The 15,961-nt window shown below is 42.5% G+C and overlaps 2 protein-coding genes across 2 annotated transcripts in view; both read left to right on the forward strand.

Moving 5' to 3' along the window:
• The first annotated feature begins 6,444 nt into the window (after positions 1-6,444).
• Positions 6,445-10,458, forward strand: LOC109463628 (tripartite motif-containing protein 3-like). The gene is made up of 3 exons (XM_019760488.1): positions 6,445-7,054; positions 8,367-8,595; positions 9,231-10,458. Exons 1-3 carry the CDS (start codon positions 6,687-6,689, stop codon positions 10,413-10,415), a joined length of 1,782 nt encoding a protein of 593 aa, XP_019616047.1. The 5' UTR covers positions 6,445-6,686; the 3' UTR covers positions 10,416-10,458.
• A 2,683-nt stretch (positions 10,459-13,141) lies between these two features.
• LOC109463636 (inositol-tetrakisphosphate 1-kinase-like) overlaps positions 13,142-15,961 on the forward strand; it is a 12,588-nt gene continuing 9,768 nt past the window's right edge. Inside the window, exons 1-2 of the mRNA XM_019760496.1 lie at positions 13,142-13,209; positions 15,541-15,644. Coding sequence (XP_019616055.1) covers positions 15,551-15,644 — 94 coding nt within the window. The 5' untranslated portion in view covers positions 13,142-13,209; positions 15,541-15,550. The remainder of the gene's footprint in view (positions 13,210-15,540; positions 15,645-15,961) is intronic.

Raw genomic sequence — 15,961 nt, forward strand, 5'->3', positions numbered from 1 at the left:
TGTCATTCAGTGACGCGGGGTAGTACGGGCGTGTCCAACCCGTACACAGCGAATTTCCGCTGCCGTGTGGAGAATAATTAGGTGATAATTGCCGCTAAATTATGCATATTCCAGCAACGCACGGAGCGGTAGTACGGGCGTGTCCCTCCCGTACACGGCGAATTTCCGCTGCCGTGTGGAGAATAATTAGGTGATAATTGCCGCTAAATTATGCATATTCCAGCAACGCACGGAGCGGTGCGCGGCCATTTCCTGCCGTGTACAGGCATTTCAAGGGCTCGTGTCCTGGCATTTAACGTCCAGTACACGGCCTGCACACAAACATTGGTTCATTTCCTTGAATGTCCAGGACATGTACGGGGCAGGACACATTACGTGTGCAGGTCGGAAACCCCCGGGTTCTACCGGAAACCTAAAATATCCGGGAAAGTGTGCGACAATTTCTCAGACGGAAACGAGAGATTTTGTGCGGTGTGTGTAACACATACATGCGTGTGTACCACACCCTTCGTGTACTTTTTCCCACTAATGTACACCTAGTTTAGTTGGGCTTTAGTTGTATGCTTCTACACCATAATGGTCCTGTACCTGCAAAATTCTAAGGTCCAAGCTGGTCACCATCAGTATGCCATTTACTGGACTTGAAGATATGTAGAGTCTCATCTGCAGGTATATCCATTTCAAGAGTACGTTGGGTTTATTTTACATGAAACACAGAGGGGGCCTGAGTGGCTCATGGGAGTCGAACCCAAATAACTTGCCAACGGATCTGAAAACGGCCACGTCAGTTGCAGCTCTTACAAAACCAACTGCGTCGAGTCACTTAGAATGACATATAATTTGAGAAGCTTGGATGTTGATATTGATAAGATATATGAATCGAGATAATGTTTGGATTTTGTATGGACTCGTATTGTATTTAATAATATATTGTATTTCTGTGACTGATTTAATATTGTAACTGAGCCGAAGCATTTGTAAAAGACCCCTGACCCACCTCCCCTTGACCTCTTGAAAAGTGGCTCAGGCCGAAGAGTGGTATTATTACATACTGTACAAGGCTAAATAAAGGTTGAAAAAAACTGGGCTACCAGCTCGGACTGAATGCCCTGACTGCTCGACCAACCCATTGAACTGGTCTGACTTATAAGTTGTGAACCTCATCCTAAGCCACTGTGAATATTTAACGTCATCTTGATCCCTCCAACATTTACTGCATTTGACATACACAAAGATGACAGTTTACCACAAGGCTGTCAGGTATTAAAGTATACAAGATATTTGTAGCTGACAAATGTTTACCTGAAACAATTTTTGACTCCATATCTGCCAGGAATCTGAGTTGAGCCTGGTAAAATGCTGGAGGTACTGTATTTAATGATATATAAAGTTAGAGTATGTCACAATTCTGGTACATGTATCTGTCACCTGCTACTGAGAGAAAAGAGGATGTCTTTCTGTTGTAACCAGGGCTGCTGTAACATTGGGGTTCAAGTCCAAACTGACCTTTTAGCCTAGCAGTTAGTGCGTTGGGTTCGTAAGCTGGCGGCTCAGGTTCGATTCCCGGGAGCCAGGAGATTTTGCGTTCTACCTAAGCCTCCTAGTTGTTATACTGGCTCCCATGCCAGCCCTGTGAGTGTTGGCAAAGTATGCCACACACAGGGATATCGAAATCTCAAAACAAAAGGTGAAGTAGATCCAGGAGAGTTCGTGTTTCTACTCGCCCCTGGTTGTTTCACTGTCAGTGAGACAACCATCTTTAAATGTGCCTCCCGAATGGAATTCTTCTGTTCGGGGTACAACTTTCAACCATTGCATCCCCGCCGATGATTAAAAATCTTAGTATTCTTTTAATCCAGCCATCACCAGTGCCACAAAATGGAAATTTGTCCCTTACAACATGATAAACTGTGTTACAGTCTCTGAGGGCTAATAACAAAAATTTCCAGGAGAGAATGCGCTCAGCACCCCTTCTACTACTTTTTTCTTCTTTGTACTCTGCACAGAGCAGCCTATATTGCTAGTCTATCGTGGTTGTGGCGGACTGATCTCTACCGGGCTCTTGTACCAGTACATGTGTAGTTTTCCCCGGTACTTGTACTAGTACATGTGTAGTTTTCTCCGGTACTTGTACTATTACATGTGTAGTTTTCTCCGGTACTTGTACTAGTACATGTGTAGTTTTCTCCGGTACTTGTACTATAACATGTGTAGTTTTCGCCGGTCCTTGTACTAGTACATGTGTAGTTTTCTCCGGTACTTGTACTAGTACATGTGTAGTTTTCTCCGGTACTTGTACTAGTACATGTGTAGTTTTCTCCGGTACTTGTACTAGTACATGTGTAGTTTTCTCCGGTACTTGTACTAGTACATGTGTAGTTTTCTCCGGTACTTGTACTAGTACATGTGTAGTTTTCTCCGGTACTTGTACTAGTACATGTGTAGTTTTCTCCGGCCCAAATCAACTGGAGTTTTGCACCTGTAATTCTGTACGGCGGGAGTTGATTAGCCCAAAAGGCTGGCCCAAACCACGATAAACTGGACAAACTAGTCAAAATAGGAGTACGGAGAAAAGAGAGCCCGGGTCTTACCTGCTAGAAGCAGCAGCCAGACTTGAGCCGCCTGTCTCCGGCACGGCATCGTCACACGGGGCTCGGCTGGTGGTTACACCATGCAGGAGATGCGACAAGCACCACGGCTGGGAACGAAATGACAGTTACATACCTACCTACCTATCATTAGGAACCAATAAAGAGAATTACCTGGTGAATAAATAATTCAAGAAATGACTCAGCCCATTGTATAAAGTCCTTTGTCAGTCCGGAAACAGGTGCCTTCTTAAAGCAATTACACATTCCATCTAGAGAGGTGCTACACACAATACGAGCGATCGCTGTTTTTGTTTACATGATGTATATGCACATTATTTGAAGGCATATGCAAACTATCGGTAGGCAAATCAACCAAACGTCATCCGCTTTTTGCCTGCCATGACGTCATGGCAATCGCACGTATGGAAAAAATTCTAGGAAATGCTTAGAATTTGAAATGAATCCAAAACTTTACATCAATATCTCCAGGGAGGGTGACAATACATGTGAGGTTATGTTACCGTATTTAACCATCAGCATGCTACTAGCAGGTCTGCACTCCCAACGACGATACTGTTGGTATCCATGGATTACATGGTCTACTGACAGTAAACAATAATAGTAAGGGGCTGACCAAGTCATTAGTTAGTGCATAATCCTTTTTACCTTCGCCAAGAAGGTTACGTTTTTAGTAGCGTTTGTCTCTGTGTGTGTGTTTGTATGTGTGTTTGTGGTTTAGCAAGATAACTCGAGAAGCAGTGGATGGATTGGAATGAAACTTGGTAGGTGGGTAGGTCTTCATGAGACCTAGAAATGATTAGATTTTGGGCCCCCTGGCGGCTTTCCTACGCACTGCAGCTGAACTTCCGGTTTTGATATCTCATGTTCTGGACATGCTAGGGTCACGAATTTTGGTTGGTAGATAGCTCTTGGGGTAGGGAAGAAGTGACATGAGTTTAGGTCCCCTAGCGCCTTGTTCTGGAACTGCAGGAGCATTTGTTGAAAAAATTTGAAGGACGATAACTCAAGAACCGGTTGACGTATTGTCGTGATTTTTGGTATGTACGTAGTTGAAGTGATGCTTGACATAATCAGATGGCAATTATGCAAATCAGGAGCTAATTTGCATAATTAATGAGGAAATTCTATAAATCTGCTTTGTTCGCTAATAGAACTATAAAACACTTGTGACATCTACTTGAGAACGAGAAAAACATCTGAGGACATAGATTATGTAAATTAGGACCTAATTTGCATAATTAATGCCAAATTTTTATAATTCCATAGTTGTAACTGCTGCACCCCGAATTTCATACTTGCCGCATTTGGAACTTAAGTGAAGGTGAACATCAATAAACATAATTTATTCAAATCATGACCTCATTTGCATAATTTATGAGGAAGTGCTATAATAGCCTTTTTGTTATGACAAGGCTGTCATTGGATGGAGAATATGATCAGCTGATGTAATCCATGCAAATGAGGCTCTTATGTACAAAATCAATGATTAAAATTGTATAATTCGTCACCCGCAAGGGTTAACATCATTTGGCGAAGGTATGAGATCGTGGAACTCTTGTTTTTAGTTGTTGTCATTTTGCAGTTCCAGTCTACGTACAGTGCAAATTCTTTTCCTCATTCTCACTAAGAAATGTCCATTTTCAGGACCACACAATCATCTTCAATTTTCCACCCGAAACATTAGATATGCATCAAGTAATACCTTTCTTTCATGATGAAAGAGTATAATTAATTAAAAGATAGAAAGTACATGGAAATTAATTGCATGACGCTGCTAGCACGCAAACATTCTCATGGAATAAATAATTTTATGTCAAGATGGAAATAGTTCAAAATTCCTCATGCAAGTCCTACAGTAATACTGTGGACGTTTGAAAAAGTTCATGATAATGCATCTGTTTCAGTCATTATTTATAACGTGTGAGAGAGTGCAGGGTACTGGGATAACGTGTTAACGGATATATATTGCTAAGGTGGAAAATTGTTGAGAAGATATCAAAGAACACATACACAAGAAAAATTTTTAATTTTGACAGACTTATGGAGCAACCAATGCAATTTTAGGCCAGCAGAACAAAATATATTCTGGATGAAAAAATCTGTCTCACAAGTGTCATTTACTGCCATTTCTTAGCACATACCTGAAGATTTGAAATATATAATAGTCCCAAACAATCTAAATTGGACAGTTTAGTTGCCCCGACGGCAGGACAGACTGCTATGGGACCGGTGAGGTGAGGTGAATCTAAATTAGAGCTCACACGGGACCAGCACTGCGTCAGGAACACCACTAAGAAAATGTCCCAATCCCTCGGCTTCATCAGGAAATGTGCAAAATACCTTGATGAGTCAACACTAAGGGTAGTGATTGAAGCCCTCACCTTATCTCATCTGGATTATTGCACTCCAGTGTGGTCAGATACAACACAAAAGAACATTGACACATTACAAAAGATGCAGAACAAAGCCAGACGTCTGGCTCTCGGCAAACCTGTGTGGGAAACTGTGGAAACAAGACTACAACTAAACACACTGTGTACATTTCAGAGGTTTCTTTCTACTAAGGAACCCAGTTCTTTGTACCGCAACCTTTCCTTTGTCTCAAACCACCATAGTCACAGAACTCGTTATGCTACTAGATTAACTTTAGCTCTGGAAAAACCAAAAACGAATGCAAAAAAAAAGCTTCAGATACAGAAGTATTTCCACATGGAATAACTTACCATCAGACCTGCAGCACTTAAAAACAAAGGACAGTTTTAAATCAGGACTGGTTAAGTACTTCCACGCAAGGTAGACGAAATCATTATAACTCAAGTTAAAGCATATTAATGTAAATAAGTTATAATTCTTTTATTGAATCTGTCAAGTTGAATGTCATTTTAATGATTGTAAAGCGTTAAGCATGTGTAGGATAAAAATTGTGTAAAAGTCTAGTGGCGTAGATTCTAAATGTCATTTTATATGATTGTGAAGTCTGTGACTCTGTATTGTTTTGTTCTTGGAATCCAGGAAGATTAGTCGCACAAAAAACTAATGGATATCCTAATAAAGTACCAAGTATCAAGTATCAAGAGAGATTATTTTTGGAAACGCAGTAACTTCTTTCTGTCAGGGACATCACATTTTTGCCTCATCACTGTCGCTATAGATTAGAGGTTTGATTTATCTTACTGTATTGAACCAGGAGAATTAACTTTCTGCTAAGAAATGTCAGTAAATGTCAATGTCAGACAGATGTTCTAACTCCGAGGAACACACTAAGATATCTTAATCCTGTAAGATCACTAGCCCAGCAATCAAGGTCATGAATGACAATACTGAAAAATAGAAACAAATCTAATAGTTTACAATAAAGGCAATGTCAATTCTACATCATCAACACGACACATAACCCAGCAAGTTTACATTAACCTGTGCTCGATTTAGCAAGAAAATATGATACACTTATATATGATTACTAGACACGATAAACATATCTGCTTGGAGCCCTGCTTACCTACGCAGTTAAGACCTTGGTTTTAAGTCAAACATTTTGATAATTCGATGAAGAAACAAAATTAATTGACGAAAAACAGATTGCATAGATTCACGACAAACAGATTAAAGGGGAACGCATGCCCTTTTTCACGTAATCGGCCGTTTTAATTCTACGTAGAGCGTAGTCGTAGACGGATCTTGAATTCAGCGTAATACGTAGCCGGCTCTCAAAAACTAGCGTAGAACATTGTACGTCGGGATCCCCCATACAAGACCTCATTAAAGCAATAGGATTCTGGGTAGGATACTGCAGGTTAAAGGTAACTCGATGAGTCTTATGACCTGTTAACCATTAACTACCAAACCTTCAAAGTGTCATGACACATCAAGACACAAAAATATCTTTCCAGAATGCCTGGCCACTTGACTAGGATTCGAACTCGTGACTCCCTATTCCAGGACTTGCCGTTTCTATCAACTTGATCAACCCACCACTTGCACCTAAAGTAATTCACCAACGGGATTCGAACCCTTGACTGTGTGGTCCGGGAGTAACAGCATTGCTAACAGATACTAAATACCACAAATCTTACCATGGGGAACGAAGTAGCAAAACCGACGGAAGAAGAGACAGATCTACAGACCGAGGAGCTCCTTACGTGTGGGATCTGTCTTGAAGACTTCAAGACGCCGAAGTTGTTACCTTGCGGGCACACCTTCTGCCAGGCGTGTCTGGAGCGGTACGTGCGGGGGGCACCGGACATGACATGCCCCGTCTGTCGGCGGCAGGTGGCCATCCCGCCCGAGGGAGTCGGCGCCCTGCCCGGTAACTTCTGGGTCGGGAACGTACGGGAGTTGTTGAAGGGACAGAGGCGGGAGCGTAAGGCGAATGTACGGGAGACCAGGCGGTTGTGTGCGGCACACAGTGATGCCGAGTTCCGATGCTTCTGTAAGGACTGTAGGTAAGTACTTTATGAATAAGTATGATATTGATCGACATACAATGTATTAATTGGCAACAAGGTAACAAGATAGCAAATGCATAGTGTTAACCGATTAATACTCGTGCTGTCCAGTCGAAAGTCTACTTGCACGCGTGGTTTCACCTGGGTTTAACAAACAAACTTCCGTGCCAGGTGTGCATTCCACTGCCACCGATAGTACCCTGTAACCGGGCAGCGTACTTGTTATGAGTTTGTCATGTAATGTTACAGAATGTGTCTCTTGACGTTGAATACTACAAAGATTGGCAACTGCTATTGGCAGCCACATGGTGAAAAGTGAAACGAGACTGACAATGAAGACATACATTGCCATGGTGACGGTGGTTGCTGTTAGGGTTATTGTTTGCATTGCACTGTTATGATTTCATGATTTTGGGGAAGCCTCGTTGTGGTCTGACATGAGTTTGTTAAAAATAATATTTGAAGTCGCAAGTCTCTGGGAAAAGCTGCCCTACTTTCTGTGGCCCCGGGGCTCGTTCACTATACACTCAGGGGAGGATAGGAATGATCTCCTAAACTGCACTGTATCTGTCTAGACTTAACAGGTAACAAGGTATACATAATTATATACTTTCCGACGAGGTCACAAAGGTAAAGATTTCTTTCCTATTGAAAACATTTCTTTTTTCGATTGGCAACAATAACAAAACATGGTAAAACACTAGGTACGTTGTTTATGAAACAGCATTGCAGGCTGAATGCACCAGTAGACTCGCCGCCATACTGTATGACCGACCGTCAACATTGCAGGCTAAAACTGATCTCCAAGCAGATCATACGGTGGCAAGGTGAATGTCTTTTAGTGTCCACCCAGGTATAGCTAATGGACACTCTTCTAGCCAATGGGTACTGCCTTGCCACCGTGTGATCTGCTTGGAGATGACCTAAAACAGCTAGAATTGTGTTGCAATTTACATAATGTACCGTGCATGTAACTGGTGTTTATTTAAGTTTTTTTGCCGTCCTCAAAACACTATAAACACAACACACAATGGATATTCACGGAACTATAACTTCTTTCTTTATTCTTTATTTCAGGCATAACTCGCCCATATAAAACATACAGATAAAAAAACACAATGACAGCAATAAAAAAATGTCTATATTATACTACAGTCGGGCCCAGATATTGCGGAAGAATATTACATCAGATTTGAGAATTGATTGGACAATGTTATTTGATGACTTGTACAGACGGGATATGAAATAATAACATTGTTTGCGCCATAACGTTATCAGTTGACTTCTTTTCGCCCCAACTGTACACCAGCCAGTCCGTGTGCGCTGAGTGCATCGTGGAGTCCCATCGAGACCACGACGTGTCGTCCCTGCGCGAGGTGACGGAGGAAAAGTGCGAGGAGGCCGGCGAGCTACAGAGACGCGCCCGGCGGAGGGTCGAGCAGGTCGTCGGGAAACTGCAGAGCTTCGACGAGTCCCGGATCGACTGCGAGAAGAAGGAAGAGACTTTGGAGAAAAAGATCGTAGCCGCTAAAGAGGAGGTCTGTACTTATCAGTTTATGTAACTAATTATGAGTAACTATTATATGCAGAACCATGCTTAGTTATATATAGCTAGCCCAAGTCTAACCCATCTAACCATCCACCAGTCCCAAAGCTAGTCCCATACCTATTATATAATCTATATAAAATGGGTTAGGGTTAGTATCAAGCACGGTTCTGGATAGTCTCTGTGTCATCTTAAAAAGGTTCAAAACAAGCAGATTTTACCTGTAGTGTTAGGAAAATAGGAAGTACCGTAGGTAGGACTATACGGGTTTATGGTTACCCCTGTATTCTTGTGAACCGTTGAACCTTAACTATTGATTGTTTTAGTCACAGACACGGTTCCTGATAGTCTCCGTGTATCCAATGACGTAGGTTTGCCTAGGACACGATTCTGGATACGAATGAACTATCCAGAACCGTGCCAGCGCATGTCTTTGGGTGAAAGGTAAAGCACGGTCCTGCATACAATAGTAACACATCACTTGATAAAGGTTGTTTTTAACATCTTTAGAGACGATGTCCCCGCTAGTAATGACCTGCATTACTACAATGATAACGTAAATTTAACATACGAAGATCATGAAAAGGCACTCAAGTAAATAACCAAAGCTTGTTTATTTTTTTAAAGGTCATCAAAAGAGCAGAACAAAGTGCGGCTTCCCTTATCAGCCAAGCCAGAACTATTTACAAAAAGAGAGTCGGACAATTGGACGAAGGGGCTCAGACTTTGGAATCTTACCTCGCCGCCATGTTGAAAGGACTGGATGACCTTGGCGGCGCGGTCAAGGACGGGGACGTTCCAGAGCTGGATGTAAAGATGCAGGCGTTGTCAGAAGTGCTGGAACGTGGGGTAGACACGACTACACAGGTGCCGGTATGTCCGCAAGTCGAGTTCGTCGCCCAAAAGTTAGCGGTGCATCTTGGGACGGTGCAGGTCAAAGATCAAGAAGATGGCGCTAAAGGTGAAGCGATCGGTGAGGTCGACCGTCGTCTGAAGGTGAAGCCGGCGTTACCTCCTAAGAAAATTGCTCCAAGAAAATATGGAAGCAAGGGTCAGTTCGAATGTCCCATTCGGGCCACCGTAGCAAACGACAAGGTGTACATCCTGGACAAGGCGCTAGGGGGCAGGGTCCAGGCGTTCGGTCTCCAAGATGGCGACGTTGTGTCGAGTTTTGTGCTCGGCTTTAGTAGCGGGCTCAGCCTTCGGAGTGGAGGCTTATTGGTGGAACCGAGTGGTGACGTGTACGTGCCGTGTAGCGTGTCGGGTGCAAAACGCGCCAACGTCTTGTGGTCGCACTCTAAGAAACCAACAAAAGTCGTCCTTAACATAGGCTCGGAAGACGACCCCATATCCGACGCAGCTTTCTCGCCTGAAGGAAGAATTGTCTTAGCCCTTAAGGGAAAGATCTGTACAATCGACAAGACCGGATTAGAACTCTCAGAATTCTCCATCCATTCTCCAAGCGTTACCAACATCTGCGTTTACAAAAGCGCCATCTTGTTGTCTCTGTTCGCCGAGAAGAAAGTCCAAGTGTACAAACCGTCGGGAGAACTCAGACACGAGTTTGGTTCGGACGCGCACTTCAGCGCCCCCTGTGGACTTGCCGTGGACCTGCAGGGCAAGGTGCTGGTGACTGACGGACCGAATGGACGGGTGAGCGTCTTTGACGGGCGTAAGGACGGGGCCTTTCTCCGGCACATCGCTGGGAGAGAGGACGGGCTGGGGTACCCGCGGGACGTGGCGTGTACACAGGACGGCCGCGCTGTGGTGGTGGACTCACAACACAACTGTGTTTTCATTCTCAATTACTAGAGACTATAAAATGCATATAGAAGCTATCATGAAAGTTCATCTGTGTTGGTAGTTACATGTTTGAAGTTAAAACTTTTGATCCAACACAAAAATTCTCTCACCTAGAGCTTTCTTGAGAGGGATGAAGGAAGTCATATACATCAGGGCCCATCACCCTACATTGAACCACAACGGGGTCTACATCATCTATCAGATACCTTTGAACCCAGTGTTGACGTCACACTTCAAAGAAGCCACGTGACAAGCTTCACTGGGTCATTCTACTGATCTACTGAGGAAGACCAGAGTGACTGGTCGACAGCTCTAGGTGAGAGAATTTTTGTGTTGGATCAAAAGTTTTAACTTTAAACGCATATAGAAGCTATTCATTTGATGTGACTTTCCCCAGTGGGTACGAGTATGTATGTACAATAAAGGTATTCATTCATTAATTCTTTCATTATGTTGTACCTCCAAGATGGATAGCATGGTTAGCAAGTCAGCCATACAACAATACATGTATTCCGAGATTATATACCCAGATCCTATGTGTCGTTATCTTATGACGTAACTTAGCGATGTTTACCTTAAGTTTTTCAGGCTAATTTAAGAACAAAATAACTGTCAATATTCATCATGTTTTCTGAATATGAAGACTGACTTGCTAGCTAAAAGCTAGCAATTTGCTCGTTGCCAATTATTTATTCTTAGGCCACACCAAGTAAATTGTATGGATAACGTCCTTTGGAGACCCTAAATCTAGGGCACTAAAAACAAGATGCCTAGATTAGAAATATACCAAGAGACGACAAATGTTAGGACACAAATTGAATGAGGTGACACAGTGTAACAAGCAAGAAGTCTTTTATTCATCATCAAAACAGCAATAAATCAGGTGGAACAGCAGTTGTCGTCCTGTGCTTTGGTGAGACAGATGGAGCGGTCAGCAAGTTTCTTCAAATGTGGCAGCATGTACCAAACTGAATTCCTAAAGGAAGTCATGATTTCCTTGCTTGATGCTTCATAAGCTTTGGTCCGTACAAACCTATTTGCCGCACTGTCGTGACTCCTTGGTCATAGTTACAGGAAGCGGAATTTCTTGGGTTTTTTTTTCTAGGAACAGGCCAAAATCAATGCGCGCGCGGACGTCATCCATAAAATTTACTTGGTGTGGCATTATCATGCAATGATTGGAAAGGATGTCAACACCTTACTTTTTTCTATCATTCACCACTGTCCGAACAAGAAAGTCAAAATGTGCACATGTGTGTGAAGAACGTAATAAAGTTTGCAAGCGCAAGAGTTCTGTAGTTTTTTTTTCATGTATCTTTGAACCATATACTTTAATGTCGACGTCTGTGCCTAGTTTAATCTATTTACGTCAAAAATCAGTCTGTCACTACCAGACAAACAACATAACATTTGCAACACTTCAATAACAGCCAATCCATCAATAAAAGGGCAAAATGTCTTTTCTTCTGTAGAAAAATGGCTTTATTTGCCATTTTTGTGCAAACACGAAGAGAAGTATAATTACGAGTTTTAACGTTTGAAATCAGGTAGCTAAGAGAGAGAGAGAGAGAGAGATGTACATAATTAGATGCTAATTATGCAAATGAAGATGTAATTTACATAATTAAGGAGGAAATTCTATATTTACAGTGTTTTATATAACAGTACTTTTTAATTCAAATAATCTATTTAATCTATGGGAGGTGGAATATCAACAGATACCAATTATGCGAATCATTACTTAATTTGCATAATTAATGTGAAAATTCTGTAATTCCTGTTTGGTGAATGATGGGAATTTCATACCTTGTGACTTGTTTTATTCATGCATATGTTATGTTAATGTAGAATCATTTGCATAATCAATGAGGATATATATGTATTGAAAAAGGATAGAAATCTTACATGCAAAATATTGTAATTTAAATTTAGAAAACCATTAAATAAACTAGATTATGGTAATTACATGTATGTCCTTATTTCCGTAGTCAATGAGACAAATAAAAAACATTTAGAAAACCCTATATATTTCATGGAGGTATGAGATCTCCTATTCTAGCTTGTTAACGCTTGGCCACAACATCTGTTATGTAGTAGTACCGGTAGTATGTCTATCTGAATTGTAACTGACACTGTTAACTGTTAACTGTTCCGAATTGTTTATGTTATTGTTGTTAGGGCTAGCCCTTTATTATAGCCTCCGGCTAGTTGGGCAGTCCTGGCTGCATACATATGTGTTATCAGCCTAATAAATCAAATCAAATCAAATTAAATCTCCAAATGCTTGTTTGTATACACTGGCCTGTGTTTTCACAAGCTCTCGTCCGGGAGTTATCAACCCCCTCCGCAAAGGGGGGCGGAAACCTTTGGGCGGACGGCCGCCAGGAACGCGATTTAGTCAGGCTAGCTAGGGTACACATGTACATGGACGGCTGGGGACAGGTTCTGCATGACAAGCGCTTACCACACCACCCACACCTTCAGGCGGGTCGTTCCATACATATCAGCTGAACGTACTACAGTATTTTCTTGGGTAACTAGAATCTATTTACACGTTACACCGAGAACCAATATTTTTACATAAGAGGCTAAACGATTGTGCTGCATATTTATTTCACATACCCGCCGAATATTCGACATGACAGCCACGTGACAGGGTGGTTTGTTTGGTGACCCCGAAGCTAAGTCAATACAAACCTGCTAGGTAACTTTTTGGGGTAGGGGGCGGGGTGGATCTAGATTTTATCTTTCAAAAGTGTTTCTACACACCGGAAGACGCTAACCCTCTCTCCTTTTGATCAAGGTAGGACATACACGTGTGTATAAGATGTTTTTTTTTTTCATTCATAAACCAGTTGGTTTTCACATCCAACGTTTCGGTGACCGTCCGTCACCTTGTTCAGGGCAACAATCGGACTGGTTTTGATTCGTACTGCCGGTTGTTGAATCAAGAACCTTCTTATACAGTCTCTTGATAATCTGGTGAAATTATTCCCGAGAGAGAGAGAGAGTGTGTGTACGTGTTTGTATGTATGTATATATGTGTGTGTGTGTGTGTGTGTGTGTGTGTGTGTGTGTGTGTGTGTGTGTGTATGTATGTATGTGTGTGTGTGTGTGTGTGTGTGTGTGTCTGTGTGTGTCTGTGTATGTTACTATATATTGTTTATTGTTTCCATATGTGCTTTTCTTGATTTGTCACAACGATATTCAATTTGTTTACCATACCAATGTACACAGCTTTCACATAACTATGTATAGCTATGTATAATGATGATTGATGTGCACAAAGAATACATAATATAATACAATACAATACAATACAATATAACACAAAAAAACCGAGCTCCCGGGCCGGTGGAGTCATGATAAAACTGACTTTTTGTAAAGTCTGAATGCAGAATGTGAGGAATGTTTCAGCCGTTAAGTTCTGGCCTCGGGGAGGGTGGACGGTCTGTCTGTCACTGTGGATCTTTGCAGGGGTACATACTCTCCAGGCAAAGGTGGCCGCGGAGCCTTTCTGGCCAATGGATACTGTCTGGCCAATTTGATACTGTCTTTTTGCCACCGAAAGGGATCTGCTTGGAGATTAGGGGTACAGGGTCATGAAGTAAATGTTTTGGATTCAGCATGACCTTAGCTAGAAGAGTTTTACTTCGGCAGCTTCTCTTCTTTCATTCAAAGTAGTAAGGTTAGGAACTGTTCATCTGACATGACACAAGATGATACTATGGGCAGGTCTTTGCACGTGTTCCATACTGCTATACCTACGCGTTCCATACTGCTCCTTGCCCACCAGCAAAATGTGTCTTTCATCATCATAGCTTGTCGCTATTTCTCTCAGCAAAAGTCCGAGCAGCTTCACTGGCCTCCTGGAGGTCTGAGTCTGTGCAGGTCGGCGAGAGTCTGCAGTTTCTCATCAGGTGTTGTAGGGTTTGGGGGTCCTCGCCACAGCTGCAGGCTGCACTGTTTGACTTCCCCCACCGTAGCAGGTTGTCAGCTGTCCTTGCAACCTTCGCCCTTGCCCGGTTCAGGGCGACCCAAGACCTTCTAGGCATGTCAGCCCCTGGAGGCAGGGACTCGCTGGGGGGTGGGAGTGCCCTGTTGTTGAGGGGGGATGAGTGACAGGTAGAACTGAACAAGGCCAGCAGCGCATTTAGGTAGGTAGTAGTCCGGTCGTGGAGCCTGCTCGAGGCTTTTGATGACCTTTTGATACGACGGATTTTACATGGTCTTGCCAAGATAGTCTACAGTCGAGGATGAACCCAAGGCCCTTTGCAACATATGTGAATGGTACAGGTTCAGTGTGATGGTAATGGCGGTTGTTCCTATTGAAGCAGTGAAGCAGATCAGTAGAAACATCAGCGACTGTTTTTTTTTCCTTCTGTTCAGCAACAAAACATATGTCGTTGCGCTTAGCAAGAACCAAGCTGTGATGCTTCTTCTGTCATAGGGTGGTCTGCGTCCAGGGAGATTAATATGGACACACCTACGTCTTCGAGGGTATAACTATAGACTGTTTCACGTAAAAACAAACTTAGAGGAGGATAAAATAGGCTTTCTCTGTACACCTGATGTTAGAAGCTGTTCATACGTTGTAAGAGAATTGAATGGTTCACTCTATCAAACGCCATGTGTATGTGTGTGTGTGTGTGTGTGTGTGTGTATCTCTGTGTGTGTATCTCTCTGTGTGTGTATGTATGTGTGTGTGTGTGTGTGCGTGTGCGAGTGAGTGTGTGTGTGTGTGTGTGTGTGTGTGTGTGTGCAATTATGCAAATTATGACCTGATTTGCATAATTAATGTGGAAATTCAGTGAGTCCTTATTGGTGAATGATGGGAATTTTATACCTCGTGACATGTATAAGTTACTTGAAGGTTAACGCCACTATGTATATATTATGTTAATGTGGAGGTAATTTGCATAATTAATGAGGACATGTTGACATGAAGTATGACAAAGCAAGCCCATATTTCATGGAGGTATGAGATCTCGGAACTCTAGTTATGCCTGTGTGCCTATCTTATATACACAATGCAATCACATACATTCTAATGTCTCCATTACATCTGTTTGAAAAAGGGGGTGGGTGAAGTCTGCCATGTTTGATGATCTTACCATGTTTCTATCTGTTACAGATCAGAGGCGATGTGGCGAAGCGACGTCGCTGTGGTCCTGTTGTTTCTAATTTCTGCCATAGCTTTTTCGAACAGATACTTCTTCGATAGTACCATCACTACAAGTAAGGCTTTCTCTTAGCCTCCTGTGCAGACTTTTAGGCTGTATCCGCCTTAAGAGTAAGCTGTAGAAACAAACCCTGGTTGCCATGAGAAAGATTGCATAGGAAGATAGCTTTCTATTGTGCTTTTACAAATCACGGGGTTATAGGGGTATGTTTAGAAACACGTAATTAAACTGAACATATGTTTGGTGCAGAAAATGGCAAAACTGGAAGCCAGATTTATGTCAAGTGCATACAAAAGCGGCTTTTCGGCTCAAGGATGTAGGGTCGTGTGGCGTAGCGGCAGAGTGCTCGACCCGGAACCAAGAGGTCCCGGG

Source organism: Branchiostoma belcheri, unplaced genomic scaffold (genome assembly GCF_001625305.1).
Source record: "Branchiostoma belcheri isolate BF01 breed outbred unplaced genomic scaffold, Haploidv18h27 scaffold129, whole genome shotgun sequence".
Taxonomy (NCBI): Eukaryota; Metazoa; Chordata; class Leptocardii; order Amphioxiformes; family Branchiostomatidae; genus Branchiostoma; species Branchiostoma belcheri.